Here is a 20,901-nt window from a genome sequence, read left to right as displayed (position 1 = left end):
CTAGCGACGGCCCTAACCGTTTATATCGATATACCGTACAGTAGTTTGAAAGCGAGCGCATCTAAAAATATAGTGGAGGATACAGACTGAGCTACTGTGCATAATACAATTTCTTCTAAACACGTGACAAACTTTATATGAAGGGCTTTAAAAAAAATCCATAAGATATAGAAGCCTATAGTTTAGTTTCAGTTTAAAGCGGTTCTGACAGAAAGGCTGCGTGTGCCGCTGACAGAGACTGCCGCTGTTTGAGATGTGCTGTTTTCCTAAATGCATAACTTACATTTCACATGTATATTCTCCATCTGAAAATGTTAGAAAGCCATGGAAATATTTCCATTTTGCTATCAGAAGTGCATGAGCCTTCTGCTTTGCGGTTCTCCGCAAAACTTCACAGACTTCATTGAACGAGTGCCGCCGCGCGCATGCGTACCAAACAGACAGATCAATGAAATAGGAGCGCAATAACTAAAATATACATTTTGCTGAAAGATTTTTATTTGGACAATAAATGTGTCATTTTAAACTTACAAGTAAGTGTATTTGTATGATAGCACTAACCGTAAAATGTCTGTAATGGGGTAATCAAAACATATTTTCATTTTTAGTTTAGTAAATTTAAATAACTGCTTTAAAGCATTATTTTTGTTTTTAGATTGCAATGTTACAATGTTAGAATCTAATTTGAACCCTTTTTAACATAATATACTGTATGGTTGAATTCACTTTATTTGTTTAATCCAAATACAAAAGTGTGGAAAATACCGAGATACATACATAAATACCGAGAAACATTTCTTAGCGGTAAAAGTGATAGATCTGTAAAGCAATATATTGTGAGAGGGCCGTGTGTTACCGCATCCCAAATGACTCAAAATAATAAACCAATAAGTTAACAAAACGATGCACTCCACTGTGCTGAGCGAGAGCGCTTGCCAAACTCACCATCCCCCAATGTCTTTAAAATAAAATAAAATTTAATTTAAAAAATAAAACCAATTTCTCTCAAATAAGTATCATGGCCCAGTTTATTATAAAAATTTAATTAAATTATTAAACTGAATGAATGAATGAAAGAAACCCTAGTAACCATTTTCTTGCTCATTTCAGGCAAATAAAAATCCTATGTTTCAGATGATCAAAGTGCCACGATTTCTGCACCTTTGCTCTACTTTGCTCACAAGTTGTGTAAAAAGGTTAAAAAGTTTTCCTCATGACTGCAGCCCCGAAGTGAGACTGTCAGCCCCAAAGGGGCCCTTTTACAAATATACAAATATATTGCAAATGGACAAGTGTGATCTCTCCCAGCTCATTTGATGTGGGAGACGAATGGTCCTATTGTGAGGCAAGTGCTGTATAGCAGCACCGTGAGGCTCCAGAACCTACAGTATGAATGGCTTATTAAAAGATCCCTTGGTGCCACTGCACTGTACCGAGAGCCTCGCGGGCTCAATCAACCTCTGCTGAGGCCATTACCACGCTGCAGGTATCAGAAGTGTATCATTTACCTCGCCTTGTTCTGTGTTTATACAAAGCTCATCTACATAGATTCCTGCAGGCGAAGGGAAGGTTTCATCAGTTTTCATAGTGCCAGAGCTCAGAATCTCTGCTGCCTCTTCTGAAATACAGTTCCAGCTGCAGAGTTCATGCCTAATGAGGACACACACTCTCATCTGTTAAAGGAAGTGAAAGAATGCGGGGAAATCCAGGACAGGAAGGGAATGGGACTGAGAATTAAAGAATGACGAAGAAATTTAAATAAGGATGCATGGATATTAAAAATAAAGACAATGTTGGCACCAATAGCCTTGTGGACAGAATGCTTGAGGAACTTTCCTGATCCTTCCTTGCCACCCCTCTTTCTCTCTCCCTCCCATGGCTGATGAGAGTAGCCACTTGCAGTTGGGGCAGAATTAAAAGCAGAGACATCAAGTCGGACACTTTCTGCTCCAGGTAGTGACACGCTCACGATGTTTGCATACTCTTATCACAGATGAAGTGAATTAAATGCAATATTTGTCAAATACACAGAAATGTTTTTATGAGCAACAGAAACACTTTTTATATACTGTTTAATACAGCGCCAACTGTTCAAGAATACAGTTCAATATAAACATATAGGCTACTAAATACCAATAAAGTGGGGGGTATATATGCTTTTATCTGTTTTTTGATAAACATGATTCAAGATAACAGTGCAACTACACTAAAAAGCTTTTACTGTTATAAAAACACAGATTTGTGATCATTATTGGAAGCAACACACATCGTGCTTGTCATCCCAGAATCTGACCAATGAGAATAAAGTGTGTCGTCATCAAGGCTTTCACAGCCGATTTTGAGCAACTGCTGTGCCTGACCTAGGCGGCTGGTCTTGTTTTGTTCTCGCGGTACTTTTATCTCACAAGTTCTAACAAATGTTCTAACCAGAATGAAGTCGAACAAGCCTATGGTCTTCCCATTGTGACATAGTTTCCTTTGATTTCATCATTTGACTCACCTGTGTCTCATTAATTATTCTCACGTGCCTCCCTATTTAAGTTCTAGTATGTCCTGTGTTCCCTTGTCCGGTATTGTATATGTCTACTGTCTACGTGTGTCACCTGCTTACCCATTTGTGGATTTACCTTTATGTGGATTATTAAAGACATATTAAATCTGCCTTTATCATCTTCTTTTCGTGCGTGATTGCTCTACAATATAGCGTGACAATATTAGACAATATTAAAATTGGGTATGGAAATATTAAAATTATTTTGGTACAATAAATATTTATCCAGTAAATTAAACTACTTCTTTTTTTTATTGAAACCTCAAATACTGACCAAATACTACCTAAAAAAAAGTATTAAAGGACAACAACAATATTAATTATACTAATAATAATTTAATCTTTCATAACAAAAAAAACTTACTGTTATGTATTATATATTAAATAAAACAATACAATACAAAATAGAACAAAATGAATGTGAATAAATAATGAATTTCTTTCCTTCATTTTTGGTCTCCCACTGACCCCCTTCATCTTTGCTCTGGAGTTCGTTGCATTTGTGTGTGTGTGTGTGTGAGTGTGAGGGTGAGTGTGAGTGTTGCTTCCTGCAAATTTCTTGTTTCCCAAGTATTACGCATACACAGTGTTCAATAGAGATGACTACAGATTGTGTATAAAACTCTAAATATGTTCACCATAACTGAAAACAACGAGCAGCTGGCGTTAATTACCACAAACATGAGACCATCACAGAGTCATTGAGAGTCTGATGCAAAACCACAAATGCCCTGAAGACCCACAGTAACAAGCGCCACAGACTCAGCCTCATCCAAAGCCTGCAATCTTCTACAGGGAAAAACACAAGACTGCAGGGCTGCAAATCTGGTTACTTCATCTCACTCAGACAATGGGATTCAGTGCAGGGGGCAGAGGAAAGGTAGGAGTGTGGAATTCAATTTCTGGAATTCAAAGTCACCTCAAGCCGTATATGCAGCTAGACTATATCACAGTTCAAAATATTTAGAAATTGGCGTAAGATTTTGTTGAACAGAACATACATATATTCAAATAAACCAATGTTTTAAATCAATAACCGAGTCAACCCACATATCTGCATTATATCACAGCATAGCCCCTTTCACACAGAAATTCTGGAAAATACACGGGTAATGTGTTCCGGCAATTGTTCCCGGATCGTTAGATTTTGGTTCATTCACACTGTCAGTGATTTTCCGGAATCTGTGCGTGTGTTCACACACAACCCGTAAAGATCCCGTAAAGACATGTGACAGTTCATGTGACGTGTATAATGCGCCGCACACCATTTCACTAAACTGGCGAACGAAAAAAAAAACTAAACTGGCGAACGATTTCAGCTTCAGCGCGGATAGTGAGGAGCTCCGATCGCTGCTTCATTCCAGTTTACATATTTTTCGTTGTGTGAACTTTGATCTGCCTTCAAAACACCCAGTAAAAGAGTCGCATGATAACGTGCGTCATCAGCCTTTACGGCATTGTTCACACAGCGCTCGTTCCGGGACTGAACCCGGCAATGTTACTAGGTCCCCAACCCGGGATTGAACCCGGAATCAATCCCGGGACGTGGTTGCGTTCACACAGAAGGTACTCCGGCAATTTTCCAGGACCAACGTGCAGTGTGAATGGGGCTCATGTAAGTACACAAACTCAACAAAACCAATATCCACTCTGAATATTAACTAACGCTTAGTACATATCACAGCATGCTTGCTTTGCATTACAGGCAATCATCAACATGAATGTGAACATGAAAACACAAAAACATGAATAAGTGAAAAAAAAGCCTCTTTCTGTCATAAAATGACCACATGCAAACATAACCAGATTTCTCTAACATAAATGGGAAAAATTAGCACAAACTAACAACCTGTGGTGTTTAAAGTGCTTGGCCAAGTTGTGTTTTGAATGAATCTTAAACCCCCTCCTGAGAACTGCAATTTGTCTCGAATGCATTTGAGAACATTTATAATTATTTCTTTTCATGACTGGATTGCAGTTCCATTTTTATGAAAACATATCACTAAATGTATGTGTTTTGAAATCTACAGTGTCCATAAACACACATGGAGTCTCAGTTTTAGGAATGAATAGTTGATTTCCCTCAACTATAAACCGGTAAAGTCAAGAAGTGTGAAACCCACCACAGTCGCTATCTCACAGTAAAACCTGCATTTGTTTTTGCAATTTACCTCAGCCGTGACATTTTGACCCCATTCTCAGACCTCTGCTCGGCCCTACAGTACACCACAACTAATATCACTGAAGTGGAACAGCCGCTCAAGGGACCTGCTTTAAGTGTGTGTGCTGACAAATGCCTGTTTAAGGGGTTTTCATCCATTTCCCAAATGTAAGTTGTAGGATCCCACCCAGAATTGGGTATAATGCGTTACACAGTAATGTTACTGTATTCTAATTACTTTTCCTGATAACGCAGTAATGTAATGCGTTATATTTTAACTTTATGTAATTTGATTACAGTTACTAATGTCAATAAAATTATGTTACTTAAGTTAAAAATGCAGTGTTAAGAAAAAAAAAATTACAAAATGCATTTTAAAATCATGTTTTGCACGTCAGTGTTTAGATACAATGAAAGTTTGCCGATTATATTTAAAAATGTTGCATTCGATTTAAGATATTTTAGTTTGGTATTATAGTTTGGGAAAAGTTCAACTAGTAAATGTGCAAGTTTATGTCACAATAACACTAATATAGCCTAAATAAAAATAAATGATTCATCAGAATGAGATCCTCCGCTTAAGCCGCATAATCGCATCGCGTTCTTCTTCCGAGGTAAATACAAAGCTTATTCCTTTCAGCGCAACTTCTTCCAAAAATGAAAGTTGAACTTGATAAATCTTAATGCTTTGTTTACAGAGGTGATGTGGGCATTTACATGTTTGCACGTCTTGCACGTGGATGATTATCATATAGAGCGCAATGCGTGTGGGTGTGGCCACGTTATAGATGAGCTCAGACAGGAAAGACTGTACCTCCCTTTGGTTTTATACAGATTAATTTATCAGAGAATGTGTTTTCAACATGACTTACTACATTTAAAAATATACACTTAAAGCTTTAGATATATTTATCATGTCTGTGTGTCAAGTATTCGTTGAGTTTTCTTTCATTTAGTCACACATTTCAGAAAGATATTTGCGGAGACTGAGACTACAGAAAGCGCACCTTATTTGTTTTCTTTATTTTTCAAAATCATGTTTTGTTGATATTGTGTGTATAAAAATAAAAGTAGACCTTTTACAGTTTCAAATGATGTATTACTCATCTGTAATATCAAACATGATGAAACATTTTAAGTTCTTTTCGCTGTCATCAGGAAAAAAATGTAAGAGATCGTTCAAGTTGCTGTTTTGATAATTGTAATTATTCAGTCAATATTAAATTACTGAAAGAACTACGAGTTTCAGTTTGTAGTGTATTTTTTACGTTCGATAACTTGGAAAGTAATGTAAACTTGAAAGTAACTTTAAAATAAAGTAATTAGTAATCTGATTACTTTCTAAATGCAGTAATCAATGTATAATCATGTAATGCAATCAAACTACAATGATAGAGTAAAAAGAAGTAATTGGTAATTTGTAGCGGATTACTTTTTTAATTAACTTACCCAACACTGATCCCAACGAATTCTGGAAGATCCTAGAAATATGCTAATAGAGGTTTTTGTTTGCATCTGATTTCAAGGCATCGTGCACATTGCTCAAATCTGCAAAGCTCAGAACTCTGCAGTTTCATGAATGTGGCATTAGGACTCAATTTTAAGTGGATTCAGGACAGACATAGATTCAATTAATTGCATGATACGGGGTGCTGAGGTCATTGACTATTAATTAAGTGGTTAATATGCAATTATCTTGGCACGCTACTGTACCTCTGATCCACAGTGCTTTATATGCTGCACCAGATGAATGACAAAAACACCAGTATTGACACAATCTCATTATGTCGGCCCCTGAATTCACTGATCAATAACAATAAATCATTCAAAAGAACATAACATGGAACTCTTTTACTTTAAGCTCACCAGATAAGGGTTGCAATTTTGAGATCTTAAATTTGTTACACTAAAGTGCGCAATCTGTCGGTCAGTCAATACTATTGATTCACATGAGTCCAACAGACAAGGTCAGAATGCTTGACAGTTAAAATGTTCCAGAGCTTGATGCAACTAGTTTCATATTTAAAATCTTAGGGCTCTACAGACAGTGACAATATAAAAGCGTAGCCGTTTCATCTATAGGGATACCTTCAAATGCACTCTGCTTTTAGAAATGAAAACCAAGGTTGGAGCTGTGGCTTAGTAGTTAGTGCTCTGGTGTTCATTTCAGAAATCTAGGTTTGAATCTGGCCTGTGTTGTATTCTGATTCCTTTCTCCACAATAATTTCTGCTGTCAACAGTAAGTTCGAAATGAAAAACTGAACTGTTAGATAAGAAATAACAGCACAAGATGAAGGTTTGTGATCATAATTCAAGCTGGGCAACTTGTTATTCCTGTGAAGACACAGATTTGAGGCTTTGCCTCATCTTTTGAAGCCTGCATTGCCCTGGCACTTCTTTCTGGCAGTGCATTTTCACAGTAATGGAATAAACTGTCAAGAAGAAACAGCAGATTTCAGATTTGGAAGAACATCCGAATAAAATGGTTTATGAACCAGTTGTCTGAAATCTGAGCACTCCTGGACGATCTCAATTGGCACTTCGCTGTCCTCTGTGGATGGAATGAAAAGCAGAAATGAAAAATCTGTCATCATTTACTCACCCTCATGTCGTTCCAAACCTGTATGGCTTTATTTCTTTTGTGGAACATTAAAGTAGTCAAATACAACCCAAGTTCCCTTGAGTATCCTGTTAAGAGCTGTGATTGGATCAGTGAGTCAAATTTGATTCAGTGAGTCAAACTGAGCTAGATTAGTGAATGAATCATTTAAATGATTTTGTGAACTGGATCAAGTTATTCAATTGACTAAAAAAAATAACTTTTGAAAGATTTGGTTCATTCCTCACAAAAAGCTATAAGGTTCAGGAGACTTGGAACAACATGAGAGTGAGTAAATGATAACAGAATTGTAATTTTTGGGAGAATTGTCTCTTTAAAAAGTTCATTAGGTTAGGCAGATGGCTCCATTTGGCACATCAATCTGTTTTATGGGAGAGCAATAGGATGAACAGGTGCAGATGAATGAATAAGTCTTCTCTGAATCTTCAAAGGTGAAAAAGAATGAAAAGTTGAAGAGATTAATCTAAACTAATGAGATCACTAGACTCCAAAAATCATTAATTCAACGACATCCTCCCTAAACGGCTGTTAGTAATTTTCACAGAGAATGAAAGGTTCAACTGAGGTGGTGCTGGGCTGGGTAGGGCTGAATTTCGTCTCACTATATGTAAATTCCTTCTTAATCCATGACGTCTTATCCGAGGCAATGAGGTCAGTGACTCTGCATCCTGTGTGAAGATTTCCACCGTAAAAGCTGGCACGCAGAGAGAATCGACATTATATCTCAGGTTCCTACTGTTGTTATGGGCTCATTAAGCATCTTTAACGCGAGGGAAAAGACGTCTTGAATCCGTTGGGGGGATTTTGAATAACAGACTCCTGCCTCTGTTACCTGCGGTGATACGGCAGGTGTGGATAACTGATTATAAGACTGGCATTTCACAATAGCAAGCTCAGCAAAGAGGAGAGAGACATCCTGCTATGTACTTTTGATCATCTTTGGACAGCCTAGTGAGCATAATGGGAACAGTAGCACATTGCTTCAGGTGCAGTAGCGCAGTGGAACAGACGGGATGTGAAGGAGACCGGAACCTGGAGTGCGTTTTTGTTTGAAATGCTACTTTTTTACTGTTAAGACAGTCTCTTACTGAATTCTTCGGTTCATCTGAGGTCAACTGGGTTGGTTGCAATGTTGGCTAAGCAAGCTCCAAACTTTGAGCTGGATTTAATAGTAAAATTGGAGTTACAGGTCATGTGTTTTTATGTCACTTTCTCCTATTCCAGCTTAATATGCTGGGACAACTAAAAAGTTATTTAAATGTTCAATGTCCCCCTCAAAAGAAAAAATTAATGACTTTGTCATGTTTATAAAACATTGCTCTGTTTGTTTCAGCTTCCTGGGGGCTGTTCCATAAACCAAGATTAGAGTATAAGACAGGCTTATTTCGGTTAGTCAGGCTTATTTTTGGTAGATTCGGTTTCATAAATCAAACTTAAAAAAGTTCAAACTCAGTTACCCCGGCAACTTATGCTGGCAAACTAACCTGGTCCGGGGCAGGCTAACTGTCAGGCTAAGCTGAGCTCCTCTAACACTGACCAATAGGAACGCATCCATATTACCACTGACTCTCTCACATACAGTCAGTTTAATTTATTATCGGCCCAAAAATAAAAGTATACAGAAAATACACCTTAAATAATCAAATAAATAAAAAATAGGCTACAACCAACTGTATTTAATGTATTGTGCCCAAAATGTAGGCGAGTGACATTTTAACATAGTTAAATCAGAAGTTTCTAGCCATGCAGCCTTTCTCTCTGAATTTATGACAGCTGTGCCTTTTATGGTTATTAGAACATTAAAACATTACAATCTAAAATGGCTCTTTAAAGCATTAAAGCATAAAAACACAATCAAAAGTTAAAATCACTGAATTAAAAATGTAAATTTATAATAGAAATCAGAGTACATTTTAACAGATAAGAGGAACACACATTTAACTCATTTGAGCTAGTGATTTACAGTTGCTGCTATCATAAAAATACACTTATATGTAGTAAAATTCTATGTGTCACATTTAATGTCCAACAACAAATATTTTAGCAGAATGTATATTTTATTCTGAATTCTTGCGCTAGTATTCTATTCTGCTCTGTCTGTGTAGCGCGCATGCGCGCCGCAGCGCTCGTTCTCTCGCATAAGCCTCGCCCACTCCTGACAGATAAATGGATATATTTGCATGGCTTTCTGACATTTACAGATGTAAAAAATATACCTGTGACGTATCAGTTATGCACTGAGGAAAACACAATGTTTCAAATGCGTTAAACAGCACAAATATTCGCTGTTTGCTATGGTGGATCGATTTGATCCATGATCGACATTAAGGGCTGCTTCAGAATAAGCGTGTACGTCACATTATCCTGACTCACTGAACCTGGATAGCATTAGTCAGATTGCGTGAACTTGAATTGTCGTTTATGGAACCGCTTTAGTCCCGATTGATTTGTTAGGTTATTTCAAGTCAGGTTTTGGACTTTAATCCCCACTTTTCTTAGCGTCTTTTATGGAGCAGCCCCCTGGTCTGCCTGACATATAGCAACAGTAGTTCAACCAATGGTGTGAGTCTGGGGCGGAGCTATCTGTTGCTCTATCCAATGGCAGGTGGAAGGAATGTTGATTAAAGGGCCACAGAAATGATAAACTCCACCATCAAAGGGACAGTTCAGCCAAAATGAAAACTCATGATTTACATAATTTGCTCACCTTCTTATTCATAATTTTAAACCTGTATTACTTGATTTATTCGGTGTAACATTACTTTGAAGGAAAAGACGTATCAATGTATGTTTTCCCAAAAAATGAAATGAGGATTCAGAGTGATGTTATTTTAGTGTCTGTGTATATGTAAATGTATATATGAATGTATATTTTATTTTAGTTTCAGTTTTCCTTTTAATTTGAGTTGTTTTAGCATTTTATTTCATTTATATAAAATACATTTTGTTCTTAAATTTATTTATTAGTTTTTTAATCTATTTAGCTTTAGCTTACTTTTATAATTATAATCATATTTGCACTTAAATGTAAAAATGACAGTTCAAAAACAAACTGTTGCTCTGACAACTGAAATTAAATAGCATCTAATATTTTATATATTTTTTTTCAGCTATATTTCAATTCACAGAAATTATTTGCAATTGTTTGGTCCAATGTTGTTGAAAACAAATAACAAAAAAAGTCATACAGGTTTGGAACGACAATGACAGATTTTCATTTTTGTGCAAATGATACCTTTCAAGTTCAGGGCCTGTTATAACATTCAAACATTCACTGCACTTACTGTAGATTTTAGGGTTGATGATTGATTGATAGGACTTGTCCTAGGAAAATGTTGAATTCCTTTTAAATGTCATTTCATTAAATTAAAAATAAAATGCCAATTCTATATCAAAGCTCAATTCAAATTAAAGACCTACAATTCTGAATCCTGTCAAATCCATTTCAAATTCATAAACAGGAACTTCTCCATTCAATTCTGGCATAGGAAGAACAAAAAGGCACAATAATCTATCCAAAGGATGTCTAGGACTTCTAATACTCTGCTGTTTTGGACAAAACATGCCTGCTAAATATCTAGTTACAAATATTTGAAGGTTTTCCCAAAAGGAAATCAACCCGCACAACACTGATCTACTATTTTCTAATAAACAAGCACTAAACTAATCTGTCTGAGAACAGTACAACATATGAACAGCAGGAGTAAGTCACACACACACAGCTTCAGTTTCTCCAATCATGTAACAAGATCACTCAGACTGATGAGACATCTCAGAGAGACAGATTGTACCGTTTTAAATAACTCATAACGGCAAACCAAATATGAATGGGCGCGTGGTTGTTCCCAAAGGAAAAACGAGTGTTTGTTTTCCCTTTCCATAAAACTGCTATTTTATCTGGAGCAGCAAATTGTATATTGCCGTCATTTTTCATGATTATTGTTGCTTATGCACCATTTACATAGAGATTGTATTGCCATGCTATTGAGAACGGCCTCCTAAACACTACGGTAATGATGTAGTGGGGTTTCAAATGATGGAGAGGGTCACTTTGCCACGCTGCAAGGCTCCACTGCATGCCAATCAGGCAGAAAGATGAAAATTAATAGCATCTGGTTACTGCTTGTTTATTCAAGAGTATAATTAACTGCCAGTTATTACTGTTCTGAAGACAGTTTCGTTTCTAACTCATGATAAGGGGCAAATTTCAAATGCAAGAAAGTGTAAAGTGATCGTGTCAAAGGCTGATTTGCGAAGAATACATTATGAATTTTCCATAATAACGTTGAGCTGACTTTTATGTTTGGCCTTTGAGGGGGGAAAACACACAAGCATTTTTAACACAAGTACAAATGTTCTTTTTGTGCAATTAGCTGCTTTGAAGGATAAAGTAGTGTCAAACTGCGTCATTATTTATCACTGCCGTATTTGACGTCATTTTTTGTTAAGTACAAAGGCTGTACAAACATTCAGTAGTTGAACAGTGGACTTACACTAAAGCTAGTATAGTATTTATTAATATTTTAAATTTTATATTTTAAATTCATTTTTCATCCTAATTTTGGTTTGTTTTAATATTTTTTGCATGCTCTTGACATTTTTCATTTTTGTTATTTTATCTATTTGTTTTATATTTATTTTTACGTTTAATTTAATTTCACTTTAGTATCCAAAATTAGAAATGTTTCCCTGACAATTAACTGAAATAACATTTAAGTTTTCAATTAACTGACTAGAATTTATAAAGCAGAAAGAAACATTAATAAGATAAAATTCTGCATTTATTTGATATTATTCAATTATCCTTACATTTTTATATTTAAACCCCTGCACATTAAAGCACATTATACCCCAGTTTGAAAACCTCTGCTTTAATGTGCCTTAGAGTACCTTTAAATATTATAGCAATAAATGTGGTAATCGTTTTGTGTTTATAATTTTATATGCCCCTATATTTACAAACCCCATGCAGAATCTGTAAATAAAATATATAAAAAAATACAATAAAATAAGAAAATTGAAATGACAATGCCTCCTTGTTCATGTCTGAATTAGTGTAAATTCATTAGCAGAAAATATTTTAAAACGTAAAAATTAGCATAAACTCTACATAAAACAAATGAATTGATTTATTTCATTAAATAAATAAATAAACGAAAGCCCTCATATTCAATAAAAGAAAAATGCATGATCTTGTTCAAATCCCACTAAAGCACGTAGACTACATTCAGACAGCTGAGCATGCACACACACACACACACACACACACACAGGGGGATAAACACCCTTGATGAGCCTGGAGAAACAATGTTAATCGCTCACATGTGTCTCTTCCTTTAAATGTATTTCCATAATTACAACATAATTAACGTGGCATGTCCGTGTCTACATGAGCAAGACACACTGCAATAATAAATCAATCACGCAGGACGATGTGACCATGATGTGGTTGGTTATGATGTTCTTCTGGGACGGCGCGGCGAGTCCATTACTGGACCTGTGCCTGTAATTATGTCTCTATATCAAGGCCCATTCTTTTCCCTCTACTCTCTTTCTTTATTGATAAGCTTCTTTGTAATTGTGGTTTCCACTGGACGTGTGCTAACAGTAATGCTCTATATTATTGCAGGCTTGTGTGGGAGGGAAAATGGAAATGTGAGCCATTACGGTGCGACCTATGCAATGTAAAATGAAGTGAATTATGGGTTAACAGCAATAAGCAGAGAAATCCAAAGTAGTGTGAGAGTGAATACAGATTTTTAGTTCTGAAATGGCGAGTTCTTTGAGGTCACAGTTGAACAGTTTTTGTATCTTCTGCTAAAACCTGACCTTCCTATTTCCTTGTTCCACTATTCATTTCTGTGTAAAATCACTGAATAATGGACAACAAAACAAAAGCTCAGCTTGACTTCGATGGCTCAGATTTGACAGAATGGAACGTGGGGGTTGAGGTTTTCAGATGTGTCCTTAAAATATAGCCTGGTTTTTTTCATGTTACATGACCTTTCTTCTGTTGAGACGGCGATTTCCCTTCCATCTCTGTCAAAGCATGTAATTCAGTCTCACTGATGTTTTGTGTATAGCAATGCTGGTCAGCAAACTCAGAAAAAGCTTTGCACCATAAATCAGTTTTTTTTATGCATCAAAGCAGACATATCATAGGGGGAAACAAATCTTGCTTATTTGCAACAAGATTTTGATGGACTATGTAGGCATTATTAATAGCGATTTGTTTAGCAACTTGGCTATCCCTGATTAATAACAACGTGATTTATGCTGCAACAGAGGTAATTTATGTATAGAAATCTAAAAGGTACAGTAGCATATACAGCCTCTTTAAAGGAGTAGTTCACCCAAAATGAAAACAGTGTCATTATTTATTCATCTTCATATAAGTTCAGACCTGTATTTTGTTAAAAAATATATTTTACTGGAACACATTTTTTGATTAATAATATGAGAGTGAATAAATAATGACAGAATTTTAATTTTTGGCTGTGTTATTCCTTTAGTTTTACATCACTAATTTCAACCCATAAATTCATAATTGACACCACGAGAAAACTTATCTAACATTATAAGAGGACTTAAAAGCAAAACATCAAACAAAACAAGAACAACAACAAAAAAAACATTAAATGACATTAAACAAAATATGGGACAAAATAATAAAAACAAAACAATAAACAAAACATGAATCAAAAATAAAATAAGACTAAAATAAAACAAACACAAAACAAACAAAACATTAAACAAAAAACATTAAATAACATGAAACAAAACTATAAAAAACAAAACAAAACTTTACATAAAATGAAAAGAGTATAAAACAAAACACAAAACAAACAAAAAACCATTAAATAATATGAAATAAAACAAGAAACAAAAATGAAACCTAAAATAAAATATATTAAAAAAACATTAAGCAAAAAAAAAAAAACAACAAACACATAACAAAAAACAAAACAAGAAACATTAAACAAAACAAACCTTAAAAACCACAAACAAAAACAAAATAAAATGGAATAAAATAAAATAAAAAGTGTAGAACATATCCTTTGAACACAAAGCTGTGTCGCACTTTTGGTAAGAAATTATATTCAGTCAGTCAATCAGTTGCGATCAGTGAAGCGAGACGTAAATCAGAAGATAATCTGGAGCGCTCGTCCAGTGTTCACTGGAAGCTTACCGCTTTCTCGTGAGATCTGAACGAAAGCCTCCACTCCGCTCTCCCCATAATTCCCCTCAGATGCCAGCGTGGAGACGTAGTTCCAGCCCATGGCGGTCACGATGTCCAGCATGGCCTGGGCCTGATAGGAGTCGGGCGGCACAACTCGGGAGAAGAAGTCGTACCGGGTGTTATCGCTCAGCTCCGGCGCTGTGGATGCATAGCTGATCTGAGGGATCTGTTAAAGGAGAGAAAGAACAAACTGTTATGCAGGAGAGATTTTAAAGATCACATTTTCCAGAGCCAAAAATATAAGGAATTAGTTCACCCAAAAATGAAAACTAGCTGATAACTTATTTACTCTCAGGCCACATAAGATGTAGATGAGTTGGTTTCTTCATCAAAACAGATTTGGATAAATTTAGCATTACATCACTTGCTCACCAATGGATCCTCTGCAGTGAATGGGTGCCGTCATAATGAGAGTCCAAACAGCTGATAAAAACATCCATCAATTAACATGTATTGAAGGGAAAAGCTGTGTGTTTTAGATTACCAAATACATCATTAAAGCATTTTAACATTAAGCCATTACTTTGAGCTAAAATATGAGTTCTCTATCCATAATATTCCTTTCACCAGTGAAAAACGTGTCTCTCCTGAATCAGGAGAGAAATATGCACCGATTAATTACTGTTTACAAGCAGAAACAGTCCAAAACAGTTATAAACAAATATGCTGTTGGATTTTGATGCAAGAAAACAAGAGAGGATGGATTTTTTCACTGGAGGAAGAGTTATTATGGATTATGGACTTGTTATTTGGCGAGAAGCGATGGTTTGAAGTTAAAACACCTTATGAATTTGTTTCGTACAAATAGCTTTTGCTTCACAAGACATTCATTGATGGACTGACTGGAGTGGTGTGGATTATTGTGATGTTTTTATCAGCTGTTTGGACTCTCATTCTGATGGCACCCATTCACTGCAGAGGATCCATTGGGGAACAAGTGATGTAATGCTAAATTTCTCTGCTTTGATGAACAAACAAACTTGGATGGCCTGATGGTGAGAACATTTTCAGCAAATGTTAATTTCTGAGTAAAATATTCCTTTAAAAGCCAGGGGGAAAAAAACAAAAAAGTTTCAGACCCAAAAGAAGCAAATATTGATTCTTTCACGAGAGTTAATCATTAAATTCTGCCTGAAGCAAAGTGGAAAATGCAGAGCCAATTAAAGCAAGCAAAGGTGGAGCAGTACATATGCAACCTCCAAAAACACTTTAGCCCAAAGCTATTGATGTGAGCGACTACCAACCCATGAGGTGACGCTAAAGGTAAAACAAGACCAAGTAACAAAGATAAATAAGTACGTGTTATGGTAGAATGAATGGAGGTGAAACCTGCCAGCAGGCAAGCTGGGTAATGGCTTCTGGTGGCGATTGACGGTGTGATTGATTTCTCCTCAACAAAAAGGCCAGGCTGTCAGCCGGAGCTCTAGAGGCTGCGCTCATCAGCATTCACCGCAACAGCGGAGCTGGAGAGAACTGGCCCGCAATACAAATGCCACTCACCAGCTGGCGAATCGGGTACCGGAGCTTTTTCACCCGCAACCCCGGTTCGCAGGCTTGTAAATACAAATGTGACTGAGGTGTTGACATGAGCGAACATGTCTGTGAAACAGATGTGTGCGTGTTATTTCTGGGGAGTGTTATATTGAACGTGCAGCATGAATGCCAGCACTACACTTCACACCTTAAAAATACACCTTTTGTCTCGTGATTATCAGGTGTTAATCGACAATATAGTGTGATATTCCTTACTACTGTAGGTTAAACACCATTTCAGTTAAATGTTAAATATAACCGTTTACTCGCCTTCATGTCTTTTCATGATTTTCTTCTTTCTACAACATGCAAAAGATGACATTTTAAAGAGCGTTTCAAATTATTTGTCCATATAATGGGGTTTAAAACATTGGTCCCCATTGACTTTTACTATATGGGAAAAATTAAATTTTTCAAGAAATCTTCTTTTGCGACTTCTTATTAATAAGAAATGAAAGATTAATCTCCCTCTCTCTCTAACAGTACTTCCTAAAATAAAATAAAAATAATTAAATAAGATGAAATAATAAAATAAAATATAAATAAAATAATTTTTATTAATAATGAATGAATAATGAATCTCCCTCTCTCCAGCAGTACTTCCTAAAATAAAATAATATAATTTAAATAAAATAAATATTATTATAAAGTATTGTATAATTAATAATAAATGAATAATGAGTCTCTCCTTAACAGTACTTCCTAAAATAAAATAAAATTTAATTTACATCATAAATGTTGTCCCACATCAAAAAGTGTAGTTTAGACTTTATTGATAAAACATTACTATTTTTAACTTCATAATTCATGTAAAGGCAGTCACAAATCACAAGCTTCACATTTCTGCTTCGAAAATCTTTCTTCATATAGATCCACTGTAAGTGCATGACTGTAAACCCACTTTTGTTCACTTTCACAAACTGAGGGTCTGAATGCGGTTACGGATGCTGTCGAAAGATGTCAGATTAATTCATATGTGCTTTTTGTATGGTTTCACAACATTTCACATGTAATGACATGTTTTCACATGCCAATTTCAAGCTTAAATGCCATCTTCGTCTAGAGCGATTACAGTGCGCACATGAAATTCCAATGCTTTTTCTGTTCATCGGAGAAAGGCGTGATGGATGGTGCATGGAGTAACTTTTAAAACGAGGCAGACTCTTTAAAACTGTTAAAACTCTGCCCTGAAGGTTCGCTCGGGAACATTTCATTCAGCAGCTCAAGCGAATGACAGAAACTTTAAGGAGCTCAAGAAAGACAGTGTCTCTCTGTCTCTTCAGATGCATCCTCTCAGACTACAGTGTTTTGAATTTTGGTGCACGGCAAAGGTTAGACTCAGAAATTATGCCTGTAGAACTTAATTTCACGCTCATGTTTCCAGTTTAATAAAATATTAAAGAGCCACAAAAGCGATGCACAGGAGACTAAAAACCTAAGACTTTTGAAAGCGGCCATAAGGGAAATCAAATGTGATACTTTCCATAAAATAATATAATATCGCTGATGGTGAGAAACAAATTAACCTTCATCAGCACTGCAATAATATTTCCTCATACAATGCAATCCAGAAGTGCATAATAGTGTGCAATTTCCATTGTAAATTATATGGAGTTAAGGACCTGTAACTCTTCGGATTACTTTTGCTTCAAAAAAAGTTTGATGCATGAACTGTGAAATTTTGCCATTTGTAATTTCTTTAAAATAAAATGAAATAAAATAAAAGACTCTTTAAAACTGCCCTTTAAAAAGAGTTTTGAAAAAAAAATTTTTTTTAGTATTTCCTAAAATAAAATTGATTATGATAAATTATTTGATTTAATTAATAATTAATATTACATTGAATGTAATCTAACAGTAATTTCCTAAAATGAAATACAAATAATTTGTTTACTTATGATTAATTATTTGATTTAATTAACTGTACATTTGTACACCTATTATAAATGATTATATAAATCACTGAATGTAATCCAACAGCTATTTTTTTACAGATTAAAAGAGAGAGAAAGAGAGAGAGGGGGGGGGGGCTAATTAGCTGTTAGATTACATTCAATAATTCTACAATAATTTATATACATTCAAAACTTTGGCAAGATTTAACAGCAATATTTTAAAATAGAAATAAATAATAATTTAATAAAATAAAAATAATTATAATACATGTTAATAGAATTATAGGTCTATAAATGTATTACTAAGTGTATATTTATCTAATGTAATCTAACAGCTAATTATTTTATTTTATTTTACACACACACACATACGCTTTTGTATTTTATATTCATACACTATATTATATAATATATAATTCACTGTGCATTGTTTTACAATGCAATGTAGGGAAGGAAAATGAAGAATGTTTGAAATCCTGATAGTTCAAATGAATAGTGAAAATACTTATGAATAGTGGATAATGAATAGTGAAAATACTATAACCAAGGTCACTGAGAAAGTGGACTATCGCTGTTGGAACAAAACAACTAATAACTCTTCCTGTTGCATGACTGTAAGACTGAGAGTAATGTATGTAGTCTATTCAATTGGAGCAGCAGTGCACTTTGTAGGTAACATGGAGTACAAAACACATGCTGCATCCCTTGAGAAATCTCAGAACTTTATTTCCACAACTCAAATATACTTCACTCCTCTTGAGATCCTTATTGTTTTTGTACAATAAATATGATTGCAAATATAATATATATCTACTATAGTGTTATTTTAGTATTATTTATATATTATTTATTAATATTTTGAAATAGATTTTATTTATACATTTTCAGATTTCACTAATTTTAGTTTTAGTAATTCATTGTGTGCTTTTGACATTTAGATTTCTTTTTTTTTTTTTAATAGCTTAATTTTTTTTAATAGCTTAATTTTTATTTCAGGTTTAATTTTAGACATTTCAGACATTTTTTATTTCTATTAAGCTTTATTATTTAATTATTTATTTAGTAAATTTTAAACATTTTATTTCAGTTTATTGTTTTTTTTATCTAATACTTATAATTTATTATATTTTACTAACTCTAGCTCCACTATTACTCATTATTATGAGTTATAAGTAGCTTGCAGCGTGGGAAGCTACAAAAACACACCAATAAGTTCATGGCTCTTTGAATTATTTGCAAAATTTAATGATGTGCAATTTTTAAGCCTCATACCTGAAAATTAAAGCATTTTGTTTACCTGTCGTCATCTTTTTAATCTTTACGAAAAACAAAGCACACTGTCATCTTTGTTTGCCTCCATAATGGAGCTGTCAAATCGAGAAAAGCCCTCACTGCTGATAGATTACATTCAGACAATACTAATTAACCTCTCCGAAGACCTTTATTTAAAACCCTCGCTGAAAGAGAAGTGGACTCAAATTGCTGTGGAGCGAGAGATGCTTGTGCTTAATCATTCACTCTCACTTTCCCTCCTTGGCCTTTTTCGACACATACAAAAGTGCACACATGCCATAATTATGTATTCGCCATCCCCAATGGACGTTTCATATAACGGTGCATATAACAAAGTAGCTCAGCTCAAAGAGAAGAGAATTGGCATTAGCATTAGCATGAGTTCTCTCAGGAAGTTCCTGAGGGAAAAATAAAGTCTGTGGTTAACATTACTTGTAGAAACTCTCCCAAAAACATAATGGTGTTAGCATGTAGCATCTTGTTAGCATACTTCCTGTAGCGCTATTGACCTGCGGGAGGTATACTGCTTCATTTTTAACAGGATTTAATTAAATTACCTCAGATCTGGCTGCTAAGCTCAGAATCAGAATCAGAATGAGCTTTATTGGCCAAGTACGTTTACACATACAAGGAATTTGTTATAGTGACAGAAGCTGCACAGTGCAACAGAAAGACAGCAACAGGACAGGACACAGATAATAAAAGAATAACAACAATTAACCAATGGCTGTTTGTAGGAGCTGGATTACCCCCCACCTGTTGCAAGTCTTGGGTCTATGGTGTATTGATTATGTGCTTTTGTTGCTGGGGTGTTTTTTCTGTTCTCACACTGTACTCCCAACATTTATTAAGAACTTGTCATATTTTCTCTAAACCTTCTTGTACATTAAGACAGGCACCTGCAATTCTGCCCAAATTAAAGATGCGTTGTGTTTGAATTTGTGCATCTTATAATATAAGTTGCATTTCGTTGCCTTGTACCTACATGTGCAATGACAATAAATTGAATCCAATCCAATAAATCGTGGAAGTCGTGGCCTAATGGTTAAAGTCGGACTTGTAATCCGAAGGTTGCGGGTTCGAGTCTCCGGCCGGCAGGGATTGTAGGTGGGGGGAGTGAATGTCCAGCGCTCTCTCCACCCTCAATACCACGACTGAGGTGCCCTTGAGCAAGGCACCGAACCCCCAACTGCTCCCCGGGCGCTGCAGCATAAAATGGCTGCCCACTGCTCCGGGTGTGTGTTCACGGTGTGTGTGTGTGTGTTCACTGCTGTGTGTGTGTGTGTTCACTGCTGTGTGTGTGCACGTTGGATGGGTTAAATGCAGAGCACGAATTCCGAGTATGGGTCACCATACTTGGCTGAATGTCACTTCACTCTTCACATAATTATTATTAATGACCTCTTGTGTTTAATAAAAAACAAACAAAAAAACATTGATTAGTGAAATGAACGAATGATTTAATAAAATATTAGAATGATTGTCTCTCATTGGCCTCATTAGCTAAGTCCTCAAAACACGTCTTATTTAGCGGTACAGTATTGCATGATTTGTAGATTATATTTAATAGTTCACACTTTGCAAAAACCTTTTCAATTAGTTTTAAA

The 20,901-nt window shown here is 35.3% G+C and overlaps 1 protein-coding gene across 1 annotated transcript in view; it reads right to left on the bottom strand.

Annotated features, from left to right (window-relative positions):
- Positions 1–20,901, bottom strand: part of grm8b (glutamate receptor, metabotropic 8b) — a 151,388-nt gene that overhangs the window by 90,051 nt on the left and 40,436 nt on the right. Inside the window, exon 3 of the mRNA XM_079414706.1 lies at positions 14,523–14,739. Within this exon, the coding sequence (XP_079270832.1) occupies positions 14,523–14,739 (217 nt within the window). The remainder of the gene's footprint in view (positions 1–14,522; positions 14,740–20,901) is intronic.

This window comes from Barbus barbus (genome assembly GCF_936440315.1).
Source record: "Barbus barbus genome assembly, chromosome: 50".
Classification (NCBI taxonomy): Eukaryota; Metazoa; Chordata; class Actinopteri; order Cypriniformes; family Cyprinidae; genus Barbus; species Barbus barbus.
This window is presented reverse-complemented; position numbering and strand designations above follow the sequence as displayed.